The 23,121-nt window shown below is 37.5% G+C and overlaps 2 protein-coding genes and 1 long non-coding RNA gene across 4 annotated transcripts; 1 reads left to right on the top strand and 2 right to left on the bottom strand.

Moving 5' to 3' along the window:
* Positions 1-3,154: 3,154 nt before the first annotated feature.
* LOC115919261 lies at positions 3,155-22,573 on the bottom strand. 2 transcript variants are annotated; one of them, XR_004061770.1, is made up of 4 exons: positions 22,333-22,573; positions 5,480-5,576; positions 4,929-5,194; positions 3,155-4,565 (listed from the first exon to the last, which is right to left on the bottom strand). It is a non-coding gene; the product is annotated as an uncharacterized LOC115919261 (long non-coding RNA). The 2 variants fall into 2 exon arrangements; XR_004061769.1 differs by lacking the exon at positions 22,333-22,573 and having other exon boundaries at positions 5,480-5,648.
* LOC105436514 lies at positions 6,377-20,465 on the top strand. Its single transcript, XM_030972615.1, has 13 exons — positions 6,377-7,046; positions 8,590-8,772; positions 9,366-9,685; positions 10,015-10,211; positions 10,686-10,956; positions 11,316-11,708; positions 12,045-12,296; positions 12,769-12,906; positions 13,241-13,499; positions 13,909-14,190; positions 14,554-14,781; positions 15,346-15,477; positions 15,612-20,465. The coding sequence occupies exons 1-13, from the start codon at positions 6,749-6,751 to the stop codon at positions 15,971-15,973; spliced, it is 3,315 nt and encodes a 1,104-aa protein (XP_030828475.1). The 5' UTR covers positions 6,377-6,748; the 3' UTR covers positions 15,974-20,465.
* LOC762568 (probable Werner syndrome ATP-dependent helicase homolog 1) lies at positions 14,869-21,963 on the bottom strand. The gene is made up of 6 exons (XM_001198247.4): positions 21,297-21,963; positions 19,739-19,889; positions 18,561-18,699; positions 17,923-18,093; positions 16,856-16,972; positions 14,869-16,514 (listed from the first exon to the last, which is right to left on the bottom strand). Exons 1-6 carry the CDS (start codon positions 21,474-21,476, stop codon positions 16,001-16,003), a joined length of 1,272 nt encoding a protein of 423 aa, XP_001198247.2. The 5' UTR covers positions 21,477-21,963; the 3' UTR covers positions 14,869-16,000.
* Positions 22,574-23,121: the final 548 nt, after the last annotated feature.

The raw sequence follows: 23,121 nt of genomic DNA, 5'->3' as shown, positions 1-23,121 counted from the left end.
GAGTCATAATACATCATCTGAACAAGGTTTCTACACAGTGTGCATGCACAAACCACCCTTGGTAGTTATTTGCGTAACAGTGTCTGCACTATGAGACTACAATAGGCGCTTGTACTTGAGCCGCTGCTCATTTATCACAGCCATACACCGACACATCTAGGCTCTGCTCAAGGCTATAGGAATCATGGTTAAGTGTCAAGTTAGAGTCTGTGCTGCAAATTAATTATTACTGGATATACAAATAGGCTATTGAAATTACCCTTGAATTGATTTCTCAAAAGTCTGTTAGATTGTGTTACGGAAACCAATGTTAGCAAGTATACAAGTATTATAAAGCATTCTACACTGAAGATCAACCATGTTTGAAGGAGGCATATTTGAAATCAATTTCCGCAATTCAAGTGTCTTAACTACAAACCAAGCTGTTGGAATTAATATTTCAGCCTAGATTTGAAATAAAAGTAGTTGAACATACTACAGTACCATAGCCGATTGATTTAAAATAGTATTCTACCCCATCATTCTTACCTTCTGTAAGAAAGTGTTTAGTTGCCATATTTAGTAATATGTAGAATATATATAGAGTATAAAGTAATAAATTGAAATTTTATTTCACTTTGAATTAATATCATGCCTTCTTTAGGCCTTTGAGGAAACTTTTGACCATTCTTTCTTCAATTTTTTTTATTTTCAGTTATTTTTCACATGATTTCTCTCTCAACATTCCTGATTCTGTTGATACATACCTTCCATCAATAACTGTGCTCTCCTCTGTGTAACACAGCCACCAGTATTCATGTATTTGTATACATTACACGTCAGGTCTTGATTTAGGTTGGTTGGTTGGTTCTTCGTTTAGATGGCGCTCTTCAATCTCAAAGATTATTTGCGCCAGTCAATTTCGTGTATAGCTTTGGCGTGGGCTTCGGAAATCAAGCCCACGAGCGACTTTCCTTGGTGAAATGAAATTAATAGTGATTATGGTTTTATAATAATAAAAAAAAAAAAAAAACAAAACAAAAAAAAACAAAAAAAAAAAAAACGCTGCAATATTAAAATTGTATAAAATGCACATAAAAGGCGAGATGGGAGTTAGTTGCAATTGTTCATGGAAAAAACCGCAAATACTTCATTTTATATATTATTACAGGATCGACATAAGTTAAGGGGATCCCTGATAGCTTTAAAAGCTATCTAAAACGATTAGTATCGTATATGTAACCCAGTAATTCACGAGTAAAAATTCACGAGTAAAAAGATTTACATCATTTGTGATACTATATCAAAGAGGGCGGTATAACTGTTCATTGTGAATGCCAGATTATATCTCCCATGGCTTAAAGAAAAGATGCAATGCAGTTTAGTCATTATCCATCCCATTCAAAGAAACAAAAGGAGTCAAACATTAGTTTGTATATTTCACACAATGCTATCACATAGCTAGATTACTGTATCGTATCTCTTACTTTACAGAGAAATTTGTGAACTCATAACAACTTGCTTGGGCCACCACACAACAAGGACAAAAGTTTCTTCAGAAAGTTTCTTCAGAAAGTTTCTTCAGGAAGTACAAATGAGGGATTTAAAAGATTGGCAGTTATAGCACAAGCGGTACGATTGCAACAATTCGTCCCTGTTTTCACGAAGTGACGGTAGAGCGCGCAACTAAAAGAAAGTTAGTTTTGAATAAATCGCTTTCAAAGTTTCAAACCATAATCTCAACCTCTTTAATGTATCAAAGGCAAATAAATTTTATATCCTGGGATAGAAAATATCTTAATGTTTAGTTCTATATTTAAATATTTCCATAATTTCTTATATTTTTTGGGGAAATGAGCTGTAAACATTACCGTCACTTCGTGAAAACACGAAATTCAAGGACGCGCTGTGATTATGTTTTCACGAAGTGACGGTACGTAGCCGCGCGCGTAAAACATATGGGATTTTTCTCTCGTGGATGGAATTCCTGAAATGGACACTAAATACGGCAAAACGTTTTGTTTAAATGATGTACAGATAAAATAATTCAAACTGTGAGAAAGAGTACATTTTCCTCTTTCTGTAGCTGCTTTTTCATTTCTCTGTGTGAACTGTTAACACAACCGTCATTTCGTGAAAACACAAATTGCATAGAACGCTTTGATTTTGTTTTCACGAAGTGACGGTACGTAGCCGCGCGCGTAAAACGTATGGGACTTTTCCCTTGTGGATGGAATTCTCGAAATGGACACTAAAAACGGCATTATGTTTTATTTAATTGATGTACAGATAAAATAATGCGAACTGAGAGATAGAGTACATTTTCCTCGTTTGGTAGCTATTTTTTTTTATTGATAAGAATAAACTGAATGTCTCTTTATGAACTTTTAACTTAACCGTCATTTCGTGAAAACACAAATCACGCAGAACGCTTGTATTTTGTTTTCACGAAGTGACGGCTCGTAGCCGAGCGCGTATAAAACATATGGGATTTTTATTGTGTGAAGCAATTTCATGAGATAGACACTGAAATACGGCAAAATTACTTGTTTAATATATGTATGGATAAAATAAGAGCACCTTTTCTTCTTTGTATAATTATGATGTTAGATGTATGATGTCAGTTTTTGTTCTCGAAGCTACGGCTCACAATAAATTAACTATCAATAGCACAGATGGATATTGGCACTAAGTGCTTTTAAAATGATTAATAAGCTATTCTCTTTAATCTTAGGCTAAAAATGGATATGTATTTAATATTATTTGAGGTTTAATTACGGTACATTGTATGTATAGGGACTAAAGATTGCACTAAAGTTACTATATACTTTCCACTTAAGAACACGTTCAAGTAGTCTCCCCCCCCCCCCTCTCTCTCTCTCTCTCTCTCCCTCCCTCTCTCTCTCTCTTTACCCCCTCCATCTCCCCTTAATATCACACAAATTCTGCCATTTCTTGTTGAAATTCATGCGAGTGATATCAGGGCTTTTGCTACTCTATTACTATGAGGAATTTCTAAAATTTTAGAGAGGGGCCTAGCTAAATATATTTTTTCAGATAAGAAATAAAGCAAATATGTTAAGAAATATTTTTGAATGAAGGAAAAAGATTAAGTATTGATAATTGACCATAATCTGTAGTTAACTACTCAACTCTGCAATATAAACACAGAAAATGAATTTTGACTGAGCAGTTTTAATTCAAACATTTGGAACCAGAACAGCAAGTGGAAAATGGAGCATAAATTCAAAAATATTAAATAATTCATACCAAACATATCATCATCAATTATCATCAATACTGTATTGCATTTTAAAATGTACATTTAGGGTTTTGTGGAAAAGACTCATCAGTTACATACATCCACGGAATACGAAGGTTATTTCATTCATTATACAGTACTTGTAAATATGCTAAAATGTCTTCATCTAATTCTTTATATACGACTTGGTTATCATGTTTATTCAGCAATCGTAGCGAGTAAATGCCACATGTGACATACAAAATGCTCGACAAACATGTACTACATGTATCATGAAGTTTTTCAATGGGAAAAATGACTAATATAATCATCATCGTTACTTTTTTGTTCATCACTGTTTTTCATAAATATCTTGTGAGTAGAGTATCAGAACCAAGTCAGTTTACACAATCTCTTTCTAAGGTATTTCAATGAAATTTAGTACACAGTCTCAAACGCTACAAAGTTTACCAATGCTTAAAGGTTGTCTTCACCCAGGTAAACACGTAATCTCTGACTAAACTATTATCAGCTAAACAATGCATGATAAACATGGAAATATCAATTTGACTAAACAATTTCATTTCTCATCAAACAGATACAATTCAAAACAGCAACATTATATTGTATGATCATTATAGGATAGTTTGAAGTACCATATACAATTATGATGAGAATGACTATAGAAGTAATAAATCAAAACATTAAATGTGAACTAGTAACATTGTGTTTTGAGAGAAAAACCAATTGTTGAAATGTAACTTATATTCATGTTCTAATGAAGGCATCAACCCCTGTGAATACAAACATTTAAAGAAAAAGGATAAAAAAATTCTTCAATACAAAGGTACAATATGAGGATTCATGGAACTGGAATCGAAACTCTAATATGCATTACTGATCGAGGTAGGTATACCTGATAAATAGCAGTTCTGAGCTATACATTTGAATATTAAAGATTTATGTTTGCAGGAGTTCATTACAATACTGTAACAGAAAACTGACACCTGTACGACCATTCAGTTAATTGTTTCAGAACTCATGGAAAATGTTACCAGTTTGCTTTAAATCAATTCATTGATTTTATAATCAATCCATTTCATTGTAATTACTAGTACACACAATTACAATTATGAGTGGAGTTTGCTTTATTTATGATATTCAAAATGTTTAAAATCAAATTGATTGAGGTTGAGGTATTGAAACATTGAAGCATTGCCAAAACGATCAATGTAATTGATTCTAGTTTCTCAAGCATGCCCTTTAACACAAGTCCTTCAAGTTTCTTCACACATAATGTCATCCAAGCGATAGTGGTTGAAGCAGAGAAGATCCTTGATCTAGACTGCTTGAAAGTAAAAGGAAATAAGAGAAAGAAAAATCATAATAAAAAAAAGTCCAAGTCAAAATCAATAAAAAATCATTATCAGAATTTCAATTATGAAAGGGAAACTTTACAGTGCATTATGATTGGGCAAAATTATTATGTGTAGTTTTGGTACCCAATTTTAGCGAGTCTCTTAATAAATTAAATACTTTATGTGGTATCACCTTAGTATTGGAATTTTTTCATAAGGATTTAAAAAAAATTAATGCTGACCTCGATATGACCACTCATTCCCTTAACTAAGAGACCTAAGCATTAAAAACAATTAAGAATATCTTAAATTTTAACTATTGGGAAACAATCAAGAAGGAAAAAAGATACCTTTTGACTCGCTCACAAGCATAGACAATGGGTCATCATCAGAATCGCAATCGGAGCCGTCAGGAGACTTTAAGGGTCACCATGCCAAGTCACACATGCAGCTCTGACTGTGTTCGGTGAATTGCTTCAACAGTGTTCGGTGAATTGCTTCAACGGTTCCATACCGCTCCCACTCTTAGGTCACTATGCCGAGTCACATCTGTAGCTCTGTGTTCAGTGAATTATCAAGGACCCATCTTACCAGCATGTCGGTCCCTGTATCCAATCTAATTTTGTAGAATGAAAGAAATAATTACAAGTTATTTTCTTTCATTTTTTTGCAAGCAGAGGTAAGGAAATGAATCCAATATTATCTTTTGTACATCAAATTAATTAATAGGCATAACTGACCCCAAACAGAAGTTTTCAATTGCCCCTATTACCCCAAAATAGAATTTTCCAATTGCCCCTACCAAACAACAACTACCCCTATGCACATAAGCAGTGAGTGTGCTTTAGTACTTTGCTGCTAAAGTGTGATTTTCTTGAACAGATCATGAAACTATTCTCACCTGGATTTGTGTCTGGCCTGTGGCATTCTTGAAAAGTAGATGTACTTTCCCAGTGCTTCCTTCATATAAGTGCAAATTGTATCTACTGCATCTGAAACTAAGTGAAAGCAAAAACATCATCATAATTTCATTACCACTGAAGTGTAGGTAGTGAGACATGTACATCATCAGGTATGGTGCTTTCTTGGAAAATTCATTAAAACACGAAGTGGAGTTGGGCAACATTTGCTGGTATCAAGAACAATTGTTTAAAATAATTTTTGTATAGGGTGAGGGACCAAGGGTACTAAAGTAAAGTGCTGCCTTTGAATATAACAGACACAGAGTACAGATAACGAGAGAAACTCAGCTAAACATGTAGACATTGTTCCCCAAAAGGTAGACTACTCATGATTACTTCAGTCTAAAAAAAAAAGTATTCCTTTTTTGGATGGTGCCATTTATTCATTTTCAGGGCAGGACCATATCTAATTTTCAATTTTTAATTAAATGTTCATCCATGTCCTTCTTTGCTTGAAAGGCAAATCATTGAATTCCCTAACACTAACAGTTAACCAGGAGGGGCTACATCCCAGGTCATCTCAGCTCAGCACGATGATAATTTTCATAACTCCCTTTGCCCTTGGCCATGTTGATGTTGCCCTTGGGCTTGGAGCCCTGAAATTTCTTAAACCCCAGGCACGCGCGCCTTACAAGAAAGGTCTGTCTTGTCGAGATCCTGATCTACTCACCTCTAGATTCTAGATTGATGAGTAGTGGCTGACATAAACTGATAATTATAAAATGATGATCTAGAGTAACTAGAGTTCTAGGCTCTAAATCAAATTTATAATTAGCTAAATAGTAAATTACTGAAAAAATAAAAGTAAAACTCTAGTCTCTAGAGTCTAGATAGCCTGACCAGACGCCGTGCGTAGCACGGCGTCTGACCTCCTCCCATACCGCCAGTACAGTGAACGGCCAATTCTAGAATTTCTACATTTAAAAAAAAACATTTTAAATTAACGCAATTAATTATTTTGGAACTATACTCACATTTGGCTATGCCACGTTGCTGTGCGCATCCATTGTCATCTTTCTTGATATCTGATAGTGAGGTTTTACTGATTTAATGCAACAAATTAACCTAAAACTTGGTCCTTGGTGATCGCACTAAAATTCCAAAATAGTAGCTTCACGAAACATACGTATTGCGCATGCGCAACCGGAAGTGCGAGCACGTGTGCGTTCAATGTGTTACGGAAAGCTTGTCGTCTGCTGCAGGCTAAAATGGAGGGAACTATTTCTTCTTGCATCAATTGTAAACAAAATTTTACACCAAAAAACAAAGGCTTTTATCGTCATCAAGTCAAAACAACCACCTCGCCAAGAACATTCACGGCTATTTTTAGGAAGCCACCTTCGTTTTATGAACTGAATGTTTTTATTTGTAGACGGTGCTACAGGTTCCTCGTCAGTCAAACAAGGCCAGTACAGAGTAGGAAAAGGACCGCCCGACGGACGCTGCATCAAGCCGGATCCCCTGGACAAAGTCCTCAACGAGTACATGAAGAGTCGGAGGAATATGGTAGGAATCCAGATCTGCCCAAATCCGGCATCTCCTCAAAACATGATCCGATTATTAATGTCTATTTTGCTCTCGACCACCCCTCCCCCATGAATTCTAGTATGGCACTATATACAGCTAAATTTAATTGGACCCTTTCATCAGTACACCACTCTTCCAAACCCATGCTTAGTTTTTATTCTGACAAACAACCAAACAAAGATAATAATTTCAAACAGGGTCCAAATCATGTAGGCCTACTTTAATATATTTACCTAAATTTCTTATGCTGGAAAAATTTTAGGATTTTAATTGTTCTAAGGAAATGGTGCACAGGTGATGGGCAACGAGCATCACGCCTCAATTATGATTTTTTGTGTTTGTTTTTGTTTTTGTTTGGGGGGGGGGGATAAATTGAGTTGGCTAGGGCTATGATGATCATACGAAACAGTGTCGGAAAGAATAATGTTGAAGTGCAGTGTTATTGTGAGACAATTTCAGAAAAATTAATCTAAAATTATTTAATATTCTACTCGATATCTTATTAATCCATGTTCATTGATCCGTGTTCATGATTTGCCCATGGTCAATATCGGGGCGAGGGAGCGATTGAAGCGGCTGAGTGGGAGGGGGGGGGGGGGTGGGGGAGGATGGAAATGGAGGGAAGAGGTGTCCCGTTCCCACGGTAGGGACACTGAAAAAAAAATGAACATACCCTACGCAGTATATAGAATACTTCAAATTTATTTCCTGAATAATCAAAGTGTATCCCCATTGTCAAAGTTTTATGATTGGGCGGTTGGTCTTTAAAATAACGACATATACAGACAAACCGAATACTGAACAGACTATAGGGGTCTGAAATCATTGCGAGCGAGTGCAACGAGAGAGCATAAAATTTGTATATTTCTGAGTAAAAGATAAGGCATTCTTTAAGTTGGTTTATAAATTCAAATCGGATATTTTTTATATTATGAGGAGGCGGGTGCATTGCCTTATGAATAAAGATTTATAAACACAAACCGAGAACTCACCCTGTCCAAAAAGCCTAATAGTGCTAGCGAGCGCATCGAGCGAGCCGATATTTCACGTACTTCTGCATAGGAAACAGGGAATTACTTTTTATATTGGGTTACCGAATCAGAAAATTCTTATGCAATTACGAAACCTGTCCTTCTATTTTACATTTTTGTACCTGCAACGAATTTGTGAAGGTATTAATATAACAAATTTATATGAAAGTTAAGAAGAAAAAGAAAAGAATGCTCATGTACCACAAATATCTAGCATGAGGCTTACATGTTTACAGCCCCTCTATCGGGAATACTGCGTGCTGGCGAGTGAGAGAGCAAGAGCCTTTTTTTGAAGGGGGGGGGGGGGGGGTTGCATCAAAATTCTGAATTTTTAAACCCCCAAACATTAAATCATTTGATGTTATGCTATTTGAAACATAACATATAATCTTTAAAAATATTTTGAAGTTTTTAACTAATTAAGGATATGGTCCGTGTTCCGTTTCTCATTCATTTATTCATTTATGATTTCATTTCTCCACTTTTGCCAGAACATTCATCACCTGGACTTTCAACTCCAGCTGCAAAGCGACCCGCGCATTTTCCGACGCCTGACCTCCATGCACCAAGACCTAACGGATCCGTGGAGGAAGCGCAGGACACTCCGCATGAATCATGTCTTCTTGTGCAACATGACCATGATTACACGCCCTCGCGAGAAATACTGAGGCCAGGTATTTTCTTTCTATAACCACCTCTGCAAAACCCGTTCCTCTTTCCTGAATCTGGTTCGCAAAAATATAATTCGTTCAAAATGTGCAAAACGATAGGTATATATCTTATAGAGGGGTCTCTATAATTATACCGGCCCAAATAATCTGAATTATATTTCTCCCGATTCATTATTTCTGTAGCATCTCTTTCCCCGGAAGAACGGTTAATGGAATGGAAAGTTACTCAAATAAGTGTTACACATTTGCAAGTTGCCATCTGCGCAAAATTTATCTCGTCAAATAACTCTAGGGCTCACAAAGTTTTAGATCCAAGTACATTCCCGTTCAGGATTGATAAGCAACACTGTAACATACATCCAAATACATAACCGTTCAGGATTGAGAAGTAAAACTGCATGCAACATACATTTCTCTTTTTTTTTCTTGTTTCTTAATAATTACATGAACATTAAACACTTTATAAGCAATATCGAAATATTCCACAATGAAGTTTTGACACGGGAGTATTCGTATTCATCAAGATTAGCTTGAGCACATCGTATGTCTCACAGAAAAATAAACTATTATTAAAGCTTCTCTTCCTCAACTCAAAGGTGACGGTGAATTCGCAGAAGGAGAAAGATGTATATCGTCACCAAATGATCAAGTAGATGCTCACGTGCAGACAAACCTTCCGCCATCATCGCCATCATCATCTCTTCTAGACGCAGAACCATCAATGAGCATTGAACTCAACGATGAGCTTCCGTCTCTCTTTCCTGAATCTGGTTCGAGACCAACCACTGCAAAGGAGAGGGCTGTAGCGAGTGTCGAAAATTCGCAATATCGCCTCGCATTCAGACAATTATGTGGGAATTATCCAGCAGCAAAGAAGGCACTGTTACAGGTCACGCAAGAGATGATCCGGGAAGAAGTAAGAAATTTTATTATAGGCTAGAGGGTGGGGGCACGGTCTATGCCTTTATGGATTAGTGTATATGTAATTCTAAAGAAATTGATACCAGTATCATCGATTTTGGTTGAACAATTTTCCTTCTACGCTTCTAGAGCGAGACGATATTATTTTATGAAATTAACGATTTTCAGGCAAGTCATGAGTCGGGAAAACGTTTCAATTTCTACGTTATTTAACTATTTGACTAAATTAGAAACCAAACATATGCTTTACAATTTAACTACAATAACGACGTGGTATTCGCATGTCTTTAGTCAATTTAAAGTATGATTGATTGTATTTATCAGGTGAAAGCCATTAAGCGATCCGGAAGCGCCTTGAGCCAGCCAGTGACAATTGGAAATGTCGCAGAATTCAGCTGGGAGGATCTTGTAGAGGACACCGAGAAGATTATGCCACTCTCAATCAGTTGCATCTCGGCAATGATGCCTTCGGTCAAAGGGGCCAAGAGAGGAAGAACAAAAGGAAAGAAAGGCTCTCGGAGGTACAACATGTAGTACTGATAAGTGATAACCTGAATACATTTCACACTGATCATAGTTATGTACTTTGGGGGATAAAGCGGGGTCATTGAAAAGTAAGAGAGATTGTGGGCGCTTTCCTTCACATAAGAAATTATAAATTAACATTACACAGATAAACTAAACACATGCAAAAGGACAATTTAGTGTCGCACAATACGTAATTATGTAAATATATGATTTTGTGGCATTAAGATAGAGACGGGAGAAGTTAGAGGAACTCAACAACTGAATTAATATTTCGAATCTGATAGCCTTAATTGGCAGTCCGAGGTTTTGTGTGTCATGTTATTGGACTTTTTTTTTTTGGGGGGGGGGGAGGGTACAACAACCAAATTCTGTTTCCCAAGCAATAATTTGCGGTGAAAAGTACTTTATACGCTTCTTATAAGAAAGATAATAACGTAAACGATCTTATTTTTCTTATCCATTAAAAGGGGACTATCCGATAAAGAGGCAAAGGAAATCATCGACCGCAGAATGGGAATTATACTAGCCATGGCATTATACACCCACTCGCCACGCAGCTTCCAATTTGTCCAGGCGACCATGGGAATAGAACTGTGGCGCCAAGGAGTGTCCCAGAAAGTCTTCCGGACGCTCAATCACAGTGGCATCACCATGGGAGCAGAGCGCGTCAGGTTCCATGTCGATAGAATGGCGGAAAATCATGACCAACAACTTAAAGAGTGGAAGTGTACAATTGAGGTGAAGAAATATAGGGTGTACTTGAGTCATACACCATTTTGAATATTCACAGTAATTAACAAAATTATGTACATCCATACTAGTCGTCTACTATGTTCTTTTTTCTGAAAGTTGTTCGTATTAAAATCTATAAAGCTCTTTATTCCCACAGCTCGTCCCCTTAGTAAGAACTTGGCAGTATCGAGATATAGTTTGAGGAAATGACCGCTTCCTCTTGTAGCAATGTATGACTTTTTTTTTACTCTAGATAACACGAAAACACTAAAAAAAAAAATCGGTGTTTCCTTCTCAATTAATATTATGCTGAAATGAATTGACATGTGGATAATACGAAATCCCTCTCTCCCTAAATTGATCAGGAAGCGCCGAGCATGACAATACGTCGGAAGCTAAAGTTCATTACCGGTCCTCCTACATTTGGACTCTGTATTGACAACGTGCAGAAGGGATGTGAAGCAAAACATCAAGGCAGAACACATAGCAACAAATTCCTCCTTCAGACGATGTGCTACGCGGCAAGGGACAGGGTGCCAGCTTCTTCGTCATCCTCGACAGTGAGCGATGCAGAGGACTTAGACCCGTTTAGCTTCTTGCCCTCACCGGAAGTCTTCAACCGCCAGCGAATGCGCTTAGTAGATGTGGTATCGAACATCATGGGGAGGCATATGGGCTTTTTAGAGAGCTTATCTCCTGACCTTCCCATCACACAAGAACACGCACAAACAGCTGCCATGGCTAAGAAGTCTGAAATGGTGAGAATTTGACCAGGGGTGCAGCTATAGAGGCCTTATTCAATATACAACTCACAGTCTTTTTTTAATTTGTTTGTTTTAACTTGAATCTGAATTATAGTGCCCGATTTGAGTACTTCAAATTGTATGCCTTAGTTGTTTATCCAGTACCAACTTGACAAATTAAATGTTCACTTCGCGTTGATAATGTAATATCTAATGATTAGAAGTATAACTTTAAACTACCTTCATACTGAGAGAAACCAGGAAAATAGTGGGCATACTGCTATAAGTTCAGATTATATTATCAAAGAAAAATAGATGTTGACATTCAGATAATAATTACCTATAATACAGGTAACAATTGGAGTTGTGAACGCCAATCCTAGTACCACGCAGGGGACAATTTCAGTCCTGGAGCGCCTCCAGACCTATGTGCCTGTTACCGAAGGAACACCAACACAGACCCTCGTCAGTGGCGACGGGCTGACAATCGAACGCATATTACACGCCCAGAGAGCGCGAAGTAACGGGGAACGATGGGAGGACAGACTCGACGCATTCTTTGCAACACCTCAGGAGTTCCACAAGGAGATCCTCCTATTGCAGGTCAGTTTGAAAGGAAGAACATTCTCACTGGTGCAGCCCAATATAATTCTTAAGTGAGATGATATTCGAGTCTAAAAGTCATGTTATCATCTTAATTGGAGGGTTAATAGCATGGGCGTCATGCCCCCCCCCCCTCCCACGGTCTTGTTAAAATAATGCCTACATGGACCACAGTAAATACGTGTTGGCAAATTACAATTGATCAAATAAAAGAGTTTTCACCGTCTTATATGACCTTTTATGCTCTGTGTCTCAAAACGTGAATGACAATGTCGATTAGGAAAAATTATATTGCAGTTCAATAAAAAGATAGGGTTAGGTGTCAAATTCTCTTCATTTGTCGATTAATCAAAACAGGACGTGTAAATTGCAAAGTCAGAGCCAGAAACTGAAATGATCGCTTGTAAATGATATCATTGAAAAATATGTCATAAATCACGTTATTCAGATATATTGCCAATCTTTATAATAGGACTCGAACAATGTGTTCTTCAGAGGTCAAAGTATTTCTGCACGAGGAACACTTGCACAACTGAAATGCGACTTCAATCACCATTCCTTCAAAAAAGACGTGATGCAAAATGTTCAGCATGTCTGGGATATGTACGAGGTAAGCCGTATTTGTGTGAGTGTGTGTATGTGTGTGTGCGTGTGTGTGTGTGTGTGTGTGTGCGTTTGTTGCTTTTGCTTGTGTTCATGTGAAGGGGGGAGGGGTGTTGATGAATTTCCCTCAAGTAACTGAAATTGGAGAAAGACGTTTCAAAATGTGGATTGGAATGGCGACAATTATTCAAGATTAAAGCTTATACTGACAAAAATGATGATGGAAATGTCAGTAAAAGGAGAAAGGGGGGGGGGGGGGTTACGATGTTTTGATAGTTTAAGAATGATCCCAGCATAACTTAAAAGTCACATTATAATAATCATTTTTATAATTTATGCAGTTCGTGACCGAGGCGTACACTCTCCTTTGTGCATTGAAGTTCTGTGGAACGTCATCCCTAAACGACATCCCTGATAGTTTCCCTGCTAAAGGAACGACAGAGGAACAACTCCAATGGGTAAAGAGTGTGGCACAACAAGTTGTGGACTACATATACCAGGAGCCCGATAAGTCATCAGTTCAAGTAGCTGCAGAAGCATACAAGAATGAGGCCTCTGAAGGAACAGATGATGCACTAGGCTATTGCCTCTGCAAATCTGGTAGGCATGTCCATCAGTACCAGTATCTATTCTTTTGCACTTTTAACTGAATATGCTCCCGTTTCATTATATGATAAAAGCTTCCAAAATCAAGTGACAATTAATGCCATACCTAATGGTAAATAAGTTACAAGCTGAATTGTACACTATATCGATTTTTTTCCAAAGCCATTACTAACATAATTATCTTAAACTGCATTTTAAACCTCCCAAATTCGTTTTGGAGACGGGCGTTGCATTTTAAAAGTGGACAATAGAAGAAAAAGAAGATATCCTTCAAACACATATCACTCTATCAGTTAGGGGATGAATTTAATAATGTTTTCTCTAACTTCTGTTGAAAGAAAATTGAGTTGTATTCGACAAGACTGATACATGTTTTTCCAACCTTTTAAAATAATTAATACAGAAAAGAATGACGACATGGTGCTGTGTTGCAGTTCAACATGTCACAAGGCTTGGTTTCACCTTAGTTGTGTTGGGTTGACAGCTGCTCCAGACAAAGAGAAAGACTGGTATTGCAGCGCCGACTGTGAGAGTGGTCCGAGTTACATCTACTGTGTGTGCCAGCGGAAAGTCGATCCAGAGGGCAACACAAACATGGCGCAGTGCGCATTGAAAGGAAACTGCAGGGGTCATGAATGGTATCACCACAGATGCATTGGTCTTCAGTTGACTGATCTCTTACCCGGTAAGAATATTGTAATTGTTCATAGTTACAAGGTTTCAGGAATATTATAAATACACAATTTCAAATATTAACATTTTAGCAAGTTTGGATAACCCACTAAATAGAACTAATCCTGCAACGTTTGGTGTCCCTATCTGGATAAAACTCTACCAGAATCTGCGATATGCAAGCCAAAACTCTATTCGTGGACTATATATTCCATATTCCCATTTTTTCCATGGATGTCAAAAGTCTAGTTGATGAGGTTCGATCATAAATTATACAAGCATCTTATTAGCCCTAACCGTACCTTAGAATAAGAAGAGGGAACAAATTTTCACAAATCCATTAGTTCCAATGCATTCCATATATATATCTTCGCAGAGAAGTGGTATTGCAGTGAAGAATGCGCCCTTGATTCTCAAAACGACGACCATGTGCTGAACCACAGTAGAGCTCTCGTTCTGGAAGGATTGCGACATCTAGCCAGGAGAGCAGCAGTTCGGGCTGGAAATGGACCAGTCATGGTTGAAGACTGGAAAATCGATCTCATAACTTTCTGGTCAAAGAGACACCCAAAGTACCTCATCAATGCCCACTACTTTTTAGCATGTGAGTCTGGAATTTGAAGACTTATAAGATTTTACATTGATAAGATATTCATTTGACTCGATGCGAGAATAACTGACAGGACAAGACTTCATGACACTCACGATAAACTTATTATTATGTGCCAAAAATATATTCTGTGTGCCACATCATCACATCATCTTTTAGACCCACTTCCACTTGAAATGCACATAGAATACGTCCGTTTCATTTGTGATTAGGTGTACTAGACAACGAATCCTCCAGGATGTGCATATTGTGAGTTTGGGGATAAACAGATTAAGCATTGTTTAAGAGATAGGAGATTTGTGCCATTTGCCGAAAGAAGGACGCTGGCAAACACACAATTAATAAAGTGTATACTGATGAACGGTCATAATGATGGCATGTGCATTCAAACTAATAGTGACCTAGCTAGTTAACGTTAAAGGGATGGTGCCCATGCGATCCTTTGAACATCATGAAATGATCCTCGAACGAGGGGTTTGAAAAGTAGAAAGTATTTCCTTGGTCATGTTGGTGAAATGTTGGTTTTAGATTTCGCAAATTGTTTTTTCATGGCATCAGGTATCGGTGGATTTGCTCCTTCTGACATCAGGAACAATTTGATCTGGAACAGAGTCATCAATGTCACTGGCAAGCCCGGAGGAAACATAGGGATGGACCTTGGTACTGAGCACATTAACATGGACTACAAGGGTATGTCAGTTGCAATGTTTGACGCATTTTGCGTTGTGCGTAGGTGACGTGATATGCAATTATAAATCAAGGTTGATTTGATCTTCTCAACAATTATATTTTAACTGTTTTTTTTTCTGTATCAATTTTTGCAGGTATGATCGACTTCGCTCATGGAAATGTGACTGAGAAACACGCGCAGAGATGTGCCAAGATGTCAGGACCATTTGGTAGGTACCTGGATATCATGTTCAGTGATGCCGGGATCGTCTCCATGAAGACGCCAACTAGGAAGAAAGCAGAGGATGTATACAAACAAGATGTTGCATTGTTTGTGGATGAGAACGATGGATTTGGACTGTTTGAATACTTGCCCTTCAGACAACACAAAGGCTTTGAAGGGTTCGACCATAAAGAGGTGTTGCGAAATCCAAAGAACCTTGGTAAAAAGCTGAAAGCACTTTCTACGAGAATGGATGCACAGCGTCGCAGTGTTAAATTGTGCACTGACTCATAGAAATGGATACATGCTATGGGTCCCGTATTACTTAGCACTGTCGCAAACTGAGCAGCATGACATCACCTGTACATTGTCCTTTTCCATGCCATGCACGAAGAGCGTGTTCAACACCGATTTCCGGATGCAGCGGGATGATTGGACAAGGTCCCTCATGTCTTCATCAACCCATCTCTTGTTGACTGAAAAGGGTGGCAGATACATAATGGCTTTTCCGGGTCTTCCATCCCTCGCGCATCGGCCTGTTTCTTGCCAATAGCAGAGGACATCACTAGGGCATCCCCAGTGGATAACCTGATCAATGTCGGCGATGTCGACACCCAAACCGAATGCTATTGTTGCTACAACGCAGCGCAGCTTAGAACCTTCGGTGGAAAAGTTACGACATATTCGTTCCTGACTCTTTGAGTCCGTTGATGCGTGGTACATTTCGATCAGTCTACTTTCCACACTGCAAGACTGCCCTGGTCCTGGAGCATGGGCGGACTCGGCGAGGCTTTCGTTGAGCCATGTGTAGAGTTCAGCAACGTGGTCGATTTGTCTGAAAGAACAATACTTAGTGACATTATTAAGGATATTGAAGCTAATCCACGTGTGCCTCTTTTAAGATCCAGTCAACAATAGTGAAAGTGATATAAATTGTAACTGAACGGAAAACCGTTTATTGAGCAAAGTAACGATTAACCGTAACTCCTTATGAAATTGACCCCTTATAATGTGAACATAATTCTTTATATTGCAAAACGTTAAACGTAAGAATGAACGCATCGCTGTCATAAAGATTCGCCTAAAGTTTTGACATACTAGTTAATTGAAAATGAAAACCTTCATAAAACTTAATTCCGTAAGAAAAATGAAAATTGCGTTTTAAAATTTATTTACCGTGCATAAATGATGGTTTTTGCAGCATCGACACCCTTCTCCTTTAATTCATCCAAGTACCATCCAATGGCTTCAAACTTGTCCTTCACCGGAACCACTGATAGATGAATGTTTGGTCTGTGGATAGAACAATTAAAGGTACATGAACTCAGTCATATCCACAGAGCTATTCATATATTCCTTAAAAGTCTCCTTACACACAAGATTTCATTAAATGTCCGTATGTAGCCTAATAGTTTATGACATTATGACTCTCTGCTGTAGACAATTAATGTGCCTCAACTGATAACGAGTATTACACAGGTTTCTGTCCGATTTAAAGTTCTGTCAATTCCCTTATGATTCATTTATGATATTCAAAAGGGCCTATCCGAGTAATTATGAAACCCTGGACCCTGTGGTATAAAAGCTGATATCAAACCCAATTCAGCAACTCAAACATAAGTCTCGAAATTCGCGATTTTGATTGGCTAATACCCTGATACCGGACTCATGTTTGAATTCCTAACAAACAAAACAAAATATAACAAATAAATAAATTAAATGAAAGAGAATAATAACAATGAAAGTAACAACAATAATAGTCATCGACATCATAATAATGATAATTAAAAAATAATAATAATAATAATAATAACAACAATAAAAATAATAATAATCTAATGTTAATAAATGCATAAATAAATACATAAAGATATTGACTGCATTTTACTGATATTTTGTATCATGCAGAATGTAGATTTGCGAGCGCGCAAGTTCTCCTTCCGCCCCCTGTTGAACCCTGTCCCTATTAAAATCTTTGATATACCCCTGATCACTCTTAACCATATTTATTATTTATAAATGTTCCTAGTCGCAACCCTGCAGGGCTGTATTCTTATTTTGTTTTTGCTGTCTGATTTTCATTTTCCTTTAAGATTTCTCACATAATTATTATTACAATAAGGGAAGAGAAGTTCAGTAGTAGATACTATGTATGTATACTATGATCATGATCAATTGACTTGAAGAAATCATTAATAATGATCATTCACATTAACTGCTTATGATGATAAGGTATAACCAACCTGTTGGGAATAGCGGCGAATATTTCTACTTCTTCCCTGCGGAGATTCAGGTTTTGAAGTATTTCTGTGACCATTCTGTTTGTTGCCGTGGCTGTAAGAAGCATTATAGGGCATGCCAGCCTGGATGTCAAAGATGTGGTCCGGAGGTACTCCTCCCTGAATGTAAGACCCCTGTAAGATGAACACAAATGATTGGTAAAATTGACTCGTTTGACCTATTTACCTATCAGTGAATGTTGTGAATTTGATAATGTGTAATTATGGTTTATAATTAGTGTCTTCATGTGAAAGTGCACATCCCACTGTGCATGAGTGAAGTAAACTGAGCTCAGAAAACGTAGCTCCTTGTTAATATTTATGAAAATGACATTGGTGCAGAGTATATGTATAGGCCTTCATTATGTAAACGATGAAGAGGAAATACCTATTTTGTCTTATATGAATATGTCACATTTTGAAGGCGCATTTTGCAAACTCGCTTGCTGTTTAAGACTTTCACGCAGCTTCATAATGCAGAGCTATCTTGAATGGGCCCATGTAATCACATGATTAGCAGAAACAAAAGTGATAAGCTTTTAAAAGACATGTATTTTGTATGATAATGGCTTGAAATATATAAATAATTTTCAAGAACATGCCATTTTGTAAAGCAGTGAACCTCATCTAGCACCAGCAACGAAATCCTGTTTTGAAACTTCCGCACCCATTGCCACCACTTAGGGGACAGGATGGCCTCCGGGGAAGTAAAAACGAGGTCTGTCCCTCCATTCATCAGGTCTGTTTAATAAATGAAGAAATAACAGGAACGTTGTGATCGATGCATTCATGTCAAATTCTATCGAGTGCATTCTGTATATAAACACGTGAAATAATCACATCCCACATCTATTCCACTTGTATTTCTTATCAACAGATACAACAAGAACTATATTGATATCGGGTGTACATAGAGGACAACGCCATGCGTTTTACATCTGTGGTGTTAATTCAACACCCAATGGTGTTATTCTAACATTTTTGGTGTTATGTCCAAACTCTAAGGTAGTAATTTTAATACCTGAAGGTGTAGTCCTCTACTAAAACCGACTGGTGTCAATTTTAACACCCCAGTTTTTACAGTGTATGTCGTCTATCTATTTTATTGTACATCGGATTTGATGTTTTGCATTATCACTTCAATAATAATAATGTTATACACTATTACCATATATTTAACCATAACTGTGGCAAGAAGAAGCACTATTTGTTGTGATGTAAATTATGGTAATGCTATTACGCCCTACCTATACAAGTGATGACGATCCTTAATGTATAATTTTATTGCATCATTTGGGTAAAGAATTTTCTACCGAGGAGAATGATACTAATTAGATCTTTGAATTTGATTGAGTAGTGTTGATTCATGTCGTTTCTTTAAATAAAGTCATTTTCAAATTTCGAATGTTCGGGGGGAGCCCATTGATGCATGCAAACAAAAGAAAAACTGAAATCGGAAAACGGACGCATGTTACACGCCATTCCCGACACAAGTACTCCTATATATTGGTCGCTAAAAGCATGCGAAATTTGAAAATGATTGTATTAAAAGAAACGGGCATAGAATCAAAATTACTGAACCATTTACAACAATCTTGGCATCATTCTCTTTGGTCTTTGGTAGAAAATGATTTATCCAATAATGTAAAACCAAATATGTAGCTTTTGAATTAAGGCAAGCATACTGAAAAATCTTCGTTCCACTTTATTTCTGGGACACCTGGTATAATCCGCTGTATGACCCACAACGTGTAAAATCTCTCGTTGCTGTTTGAATTACCGTTTTCAGTCTCCCTGTCCATGTCATGACCTGAATGGCCAAGAATGGCCGCAGTTCTGATGCCAAGATTCTTCCATCTGCGCACCTGGTCCAGCATTAGACTTTTAAGCGGACTTACTACGAGGGTTATGTGTGTTTTCTGTGGATTCAGCTGTAAAAAAAAAAAAAAAGAAGAAGATTAATGCATGCACAGGTTTTAGTTTATCATACATTTGTAAAGGTAACTATATAACTGTGTTTGTTAGTTATATATTTTAGACAGTGAATATGAATGTTATTAGTTTCTTCAATTTTCTTTTTGGTTAAATATAATCATATTCACTATGCTGCAGGATGGGAATGGGGAGGGGGGGGGGGGGGCTGGTCCCACCAATCTTATTTTATTGATTATTATTATATCTTTAAGTGATCATTTTAAGACCGATTGTGATTGGGACAAAACCAGTACATTTTCCAGCAGCTCTGCCTAATTTTGAAACCTTAATTTTATATTTTATTTTCATTCATTTATGTGTGTTATTGTTTGTTTTTTTGTATTTGTTTTTGTTTTTTGTTTTTTTTGGCTGGTCTTGCATCCACATAATTATGGGAAGTATGCCGTTCCGTTCCTTATTTGGGCCTGGTATCTCATTGCATGATCAGACGGACTTTTTAAGGCCCGCTATCCGATGAATGTATACTGTATGCATGCAAATAAAATAATGATCTGAAATTAGACCAGCATGAATGAATCTCGATCGTCTCATTCCTTTTTGCATTCATGTAAAATGAGTGGGTCGGGAGCACCTAACCCGTGGCGTGCATATACTTATGACACATTTGGAAAAGATTGTGGAGGTTGTATAACTCCCCCCGGGGGGGGGGGGGGGGGACTGTTATTTTGACGGGGGTGTGCCGCTACCAATTCCAAAACGGAGGGGGGGGGGGGCTAAGGAGCGGCAAAGAAGATCAAAACGATGGCCTTGAGAACGGCCTCCCCCAAAAAACAACTACAACAACACAAAATGAGAGTTTACTTTACACCCCTTTACACCCATGACAGAGCCTTATTCCATCAGGATACGTGCAAGAGACCCACCTCTCCGACAAGCAAACGAACAAACTAACAAAAACCTTGTTGTTCAACTTGTTGGTGATTTTTTTTTCTTCAAAAAATAAATAAGTGAGGTGGAGAGGTAGGTAAAAACCAACAAACGACTCCAAAACAAACTGACAAGAAAAATGAAAGGTCTCACATCGACTAAAACACCAAAAAGTCGCATATAATCTTAAAAATACAAGTTAAACCTCAAATCGTATATAGGAGGGGGGACATTTGATATTTTGTCCCCCTCTAAAAAAATCATGAAACACTGGCAAAAAAAAAAAAAAAAAAAAAAAAGGTCAAACATACCCCTAGTTTGTATATATACGGCAATGCCTTAATATTAACTTATACAAAATCATATTAAACGGCGCTTGTTTTCTGTTGCATGTTCCATTCAAGAAAGCTGATTAACAAAAAATATTAAGACAATAAAAAAAACGACAGCTACATTTAAAAACACAATATGCCTACTTTGTTCAAAAGTGGTGCGTGGAGGGCATAAATCAAACTTTTTCCGTATCCAGTGGGAAGGATCCCCATGGTGTGATTTCCTTTGGCAGCGCTTATGAGCATGGACTCCTGTTTTTGTTTCAGTACAAAAGTACTTCCGAGCACATCATCCACAACTTCTTTGAGCATTCTCGTTTCCATGGCAGTTTCTACGTACGCTGAATAATTTCTGCCTGAATCATGAATGAATCTGGGCGATTACGCTATAAATTTACATTGCACACAGTATAGACGTCGCGTCGTCTGCTACAGCAGTTGCTTCCGCGCGTGCTACTCGGGCGATCTCGTCACGTGACTTGACCTTCACAGAGTTGCGATTACCTTCCGGTTCATATACAGCGATTACATGAGATCGAGCCCCATAGGACTGCACACAACTTTGTTCGCTGTGTGAAGGACTTTACTGATAAAAAGGCAGGATTAGGTGAGTTTTTAACATTTTTATTTAAAAATAAATAGAGCTGCATGAAGCTCATGTAATACCGAACACCCAGAACACACTCCCAAGGTGATAAAGGTTATGATAGAATAGATATTCGTGTCGTCGGCAAATGTGTAGGGGGCTCAGCGGCTTTTTGGAGCAAGCGGGGTACATCCCCGAGCTTCGCTCGGGGATGTGTATATTTAGAGTCTAGATGATCTACTCTCTAACTTTCTGTAAAACTTTGTTCAAATGTATAACTTAAGCAGATATAAAAAGAACCTTATAGCATTAATATTTGGTGTGGAGCAAAATAAGAAAGACTCTCCACTTAAGTTATTTAGTCTAGATGCATATTTGTTAAGTCTAAGTTGATCTTTTTAGTTTTGGATCACATGATACTTCACTCCTTTATTCACTTACATGAAAATAAGTATATGGGGCGAAATGTGGAACGGCGGTGTATTTTTCACACATTTCTGTGCTCATGGACATATTTTTGGCTTACAAAGAATCAGAATGAATCAAAAGAGCGTACCACATTAATTTACCCTAAAAAAAAGTTTAAAAACTCACCTTTCCATGGTCTGTGACTGTTCCAAACTGCGAAATTTTCACTACCGTCACTTCGTGAAAATATTAAAAGCAGGAAAAGAGCAAACGATGTTTTCACGAATTGACGGCTGTTAAGCGCGTACTTGGCCGTCACTTCGTGAAAACAGAAAATCCTTTTGCTATGCATTTTCTTGTTTACGTCATCGTCATAGCGACATAATTAGACATTATTATGATCTGAAATTTTGTGAGGTTGAAGATGTTAGTGAATGATGTCCAAAAATGCAAAAAAATCAAAAGTGAAAATGTATGCGATTTTCCTCACTACCGTCACTTCGTGAAAACAGGGACGAATTAACTCTTCTGAAGGTCAAAACGCACTAGTAAGCAAATAATTACCGTTGGTGAAGGTGATTGGACAAACTATCACTTCCGAGGCGATATGGATGTATCTATCTTAGCGTATACATTCGAATCGCCGAGGAAGTGATAATTTGCCATCGCCTGAAACCAAAAGATGATTGTTTGCTTTATATTTCACATCGGAAACATTTCACTTCTTCCGTCATTTTATAACAAGTCATCAATTAACAGCTAGCAAATGGTGTACAATACGTAAAGTGCATGCAGTATGGTGTGACCATTGTTTGCGCGTGACCAAAGTTTGCATACTAACACTAATATGCAACGTTTACAATTAAAGTGTGTTGCACTGAGTAGATATTACTACTATCTACCGAGTGCAACGCACTTTCACTAAAGATAGTAGTACTATCTACACAGTGTAAAAAACTTTTCTTCTCCATCAAT

The sequence above is a fragment of the Strongylocentrotus purpuratus genome, unplaced genomic scaffold (assembly GCF_000002235.5).
Source record: "Strongylocentrotus purpuratus isolate Spur 01 unplaced genomic scaffold, Spur_5.0 spur5_scaffold_6, whole genome shotgun sequence".
Taxonomy (NCBI): Eukaryota; Metazoa; Echinodermata; class Echinoidea; order Camarodonta; family Strongylocentrotidae; genus Strongylocentrotus; species Strongylocentrotus purpuratus.
The sequence above is the reverse complement of the archived record's forward strand: the minus strand, read 5'-3'. Positions and strand labels throughout refer to the sequence as shown.

Excerpts from the sequence above, each read along its gene's own strand:
- LOC105436514 (XM_030972615.1), top strand. The coding sequence starts at position 6,749 with ATGGAGGGAACTATTTCTTCTTGCATCAATTGTAAACAAAATTTTACA. Across the intron at positions 8,773-9,365 it reads GCGAGAAATACTGAGGCCAG|GTGACGGTGAATTCGCAGAA; the intron begins GTATTTTCTTTC and ends CTCAACTCAAAG. Across the intron at positions 14,782-15,345 it reads TGCCCACTACTTTTTAGCAT|GTATCGGTGGATTTGCTCCT; the intron begins GTGAGTCTGGAA and ends TCATGGCATCAG.
- LOC762568 (XM_001198247.4), bottom strand. The coding sequence starts at position 21,476 with ATGGAAACGAGAATGCTCAAAGAAGTTGTGGATGATGTGCTCGGAAGT. Across the intron at positions 16,973-17,922 it reads TTCGCCGCTATTCCCAACAG|ACCAAACATTCATCTATCAG; the intron begins GTTGGTTATACC and ends TTCTATCCACAG. Across the intron at positions 16,515-16,855 it reads AAAACCATCATTTATGCACG|ACAAATCGACCACGTTGCTG; the intron begins GTAAATAAATTT and ends TTGTTCTTTCAG.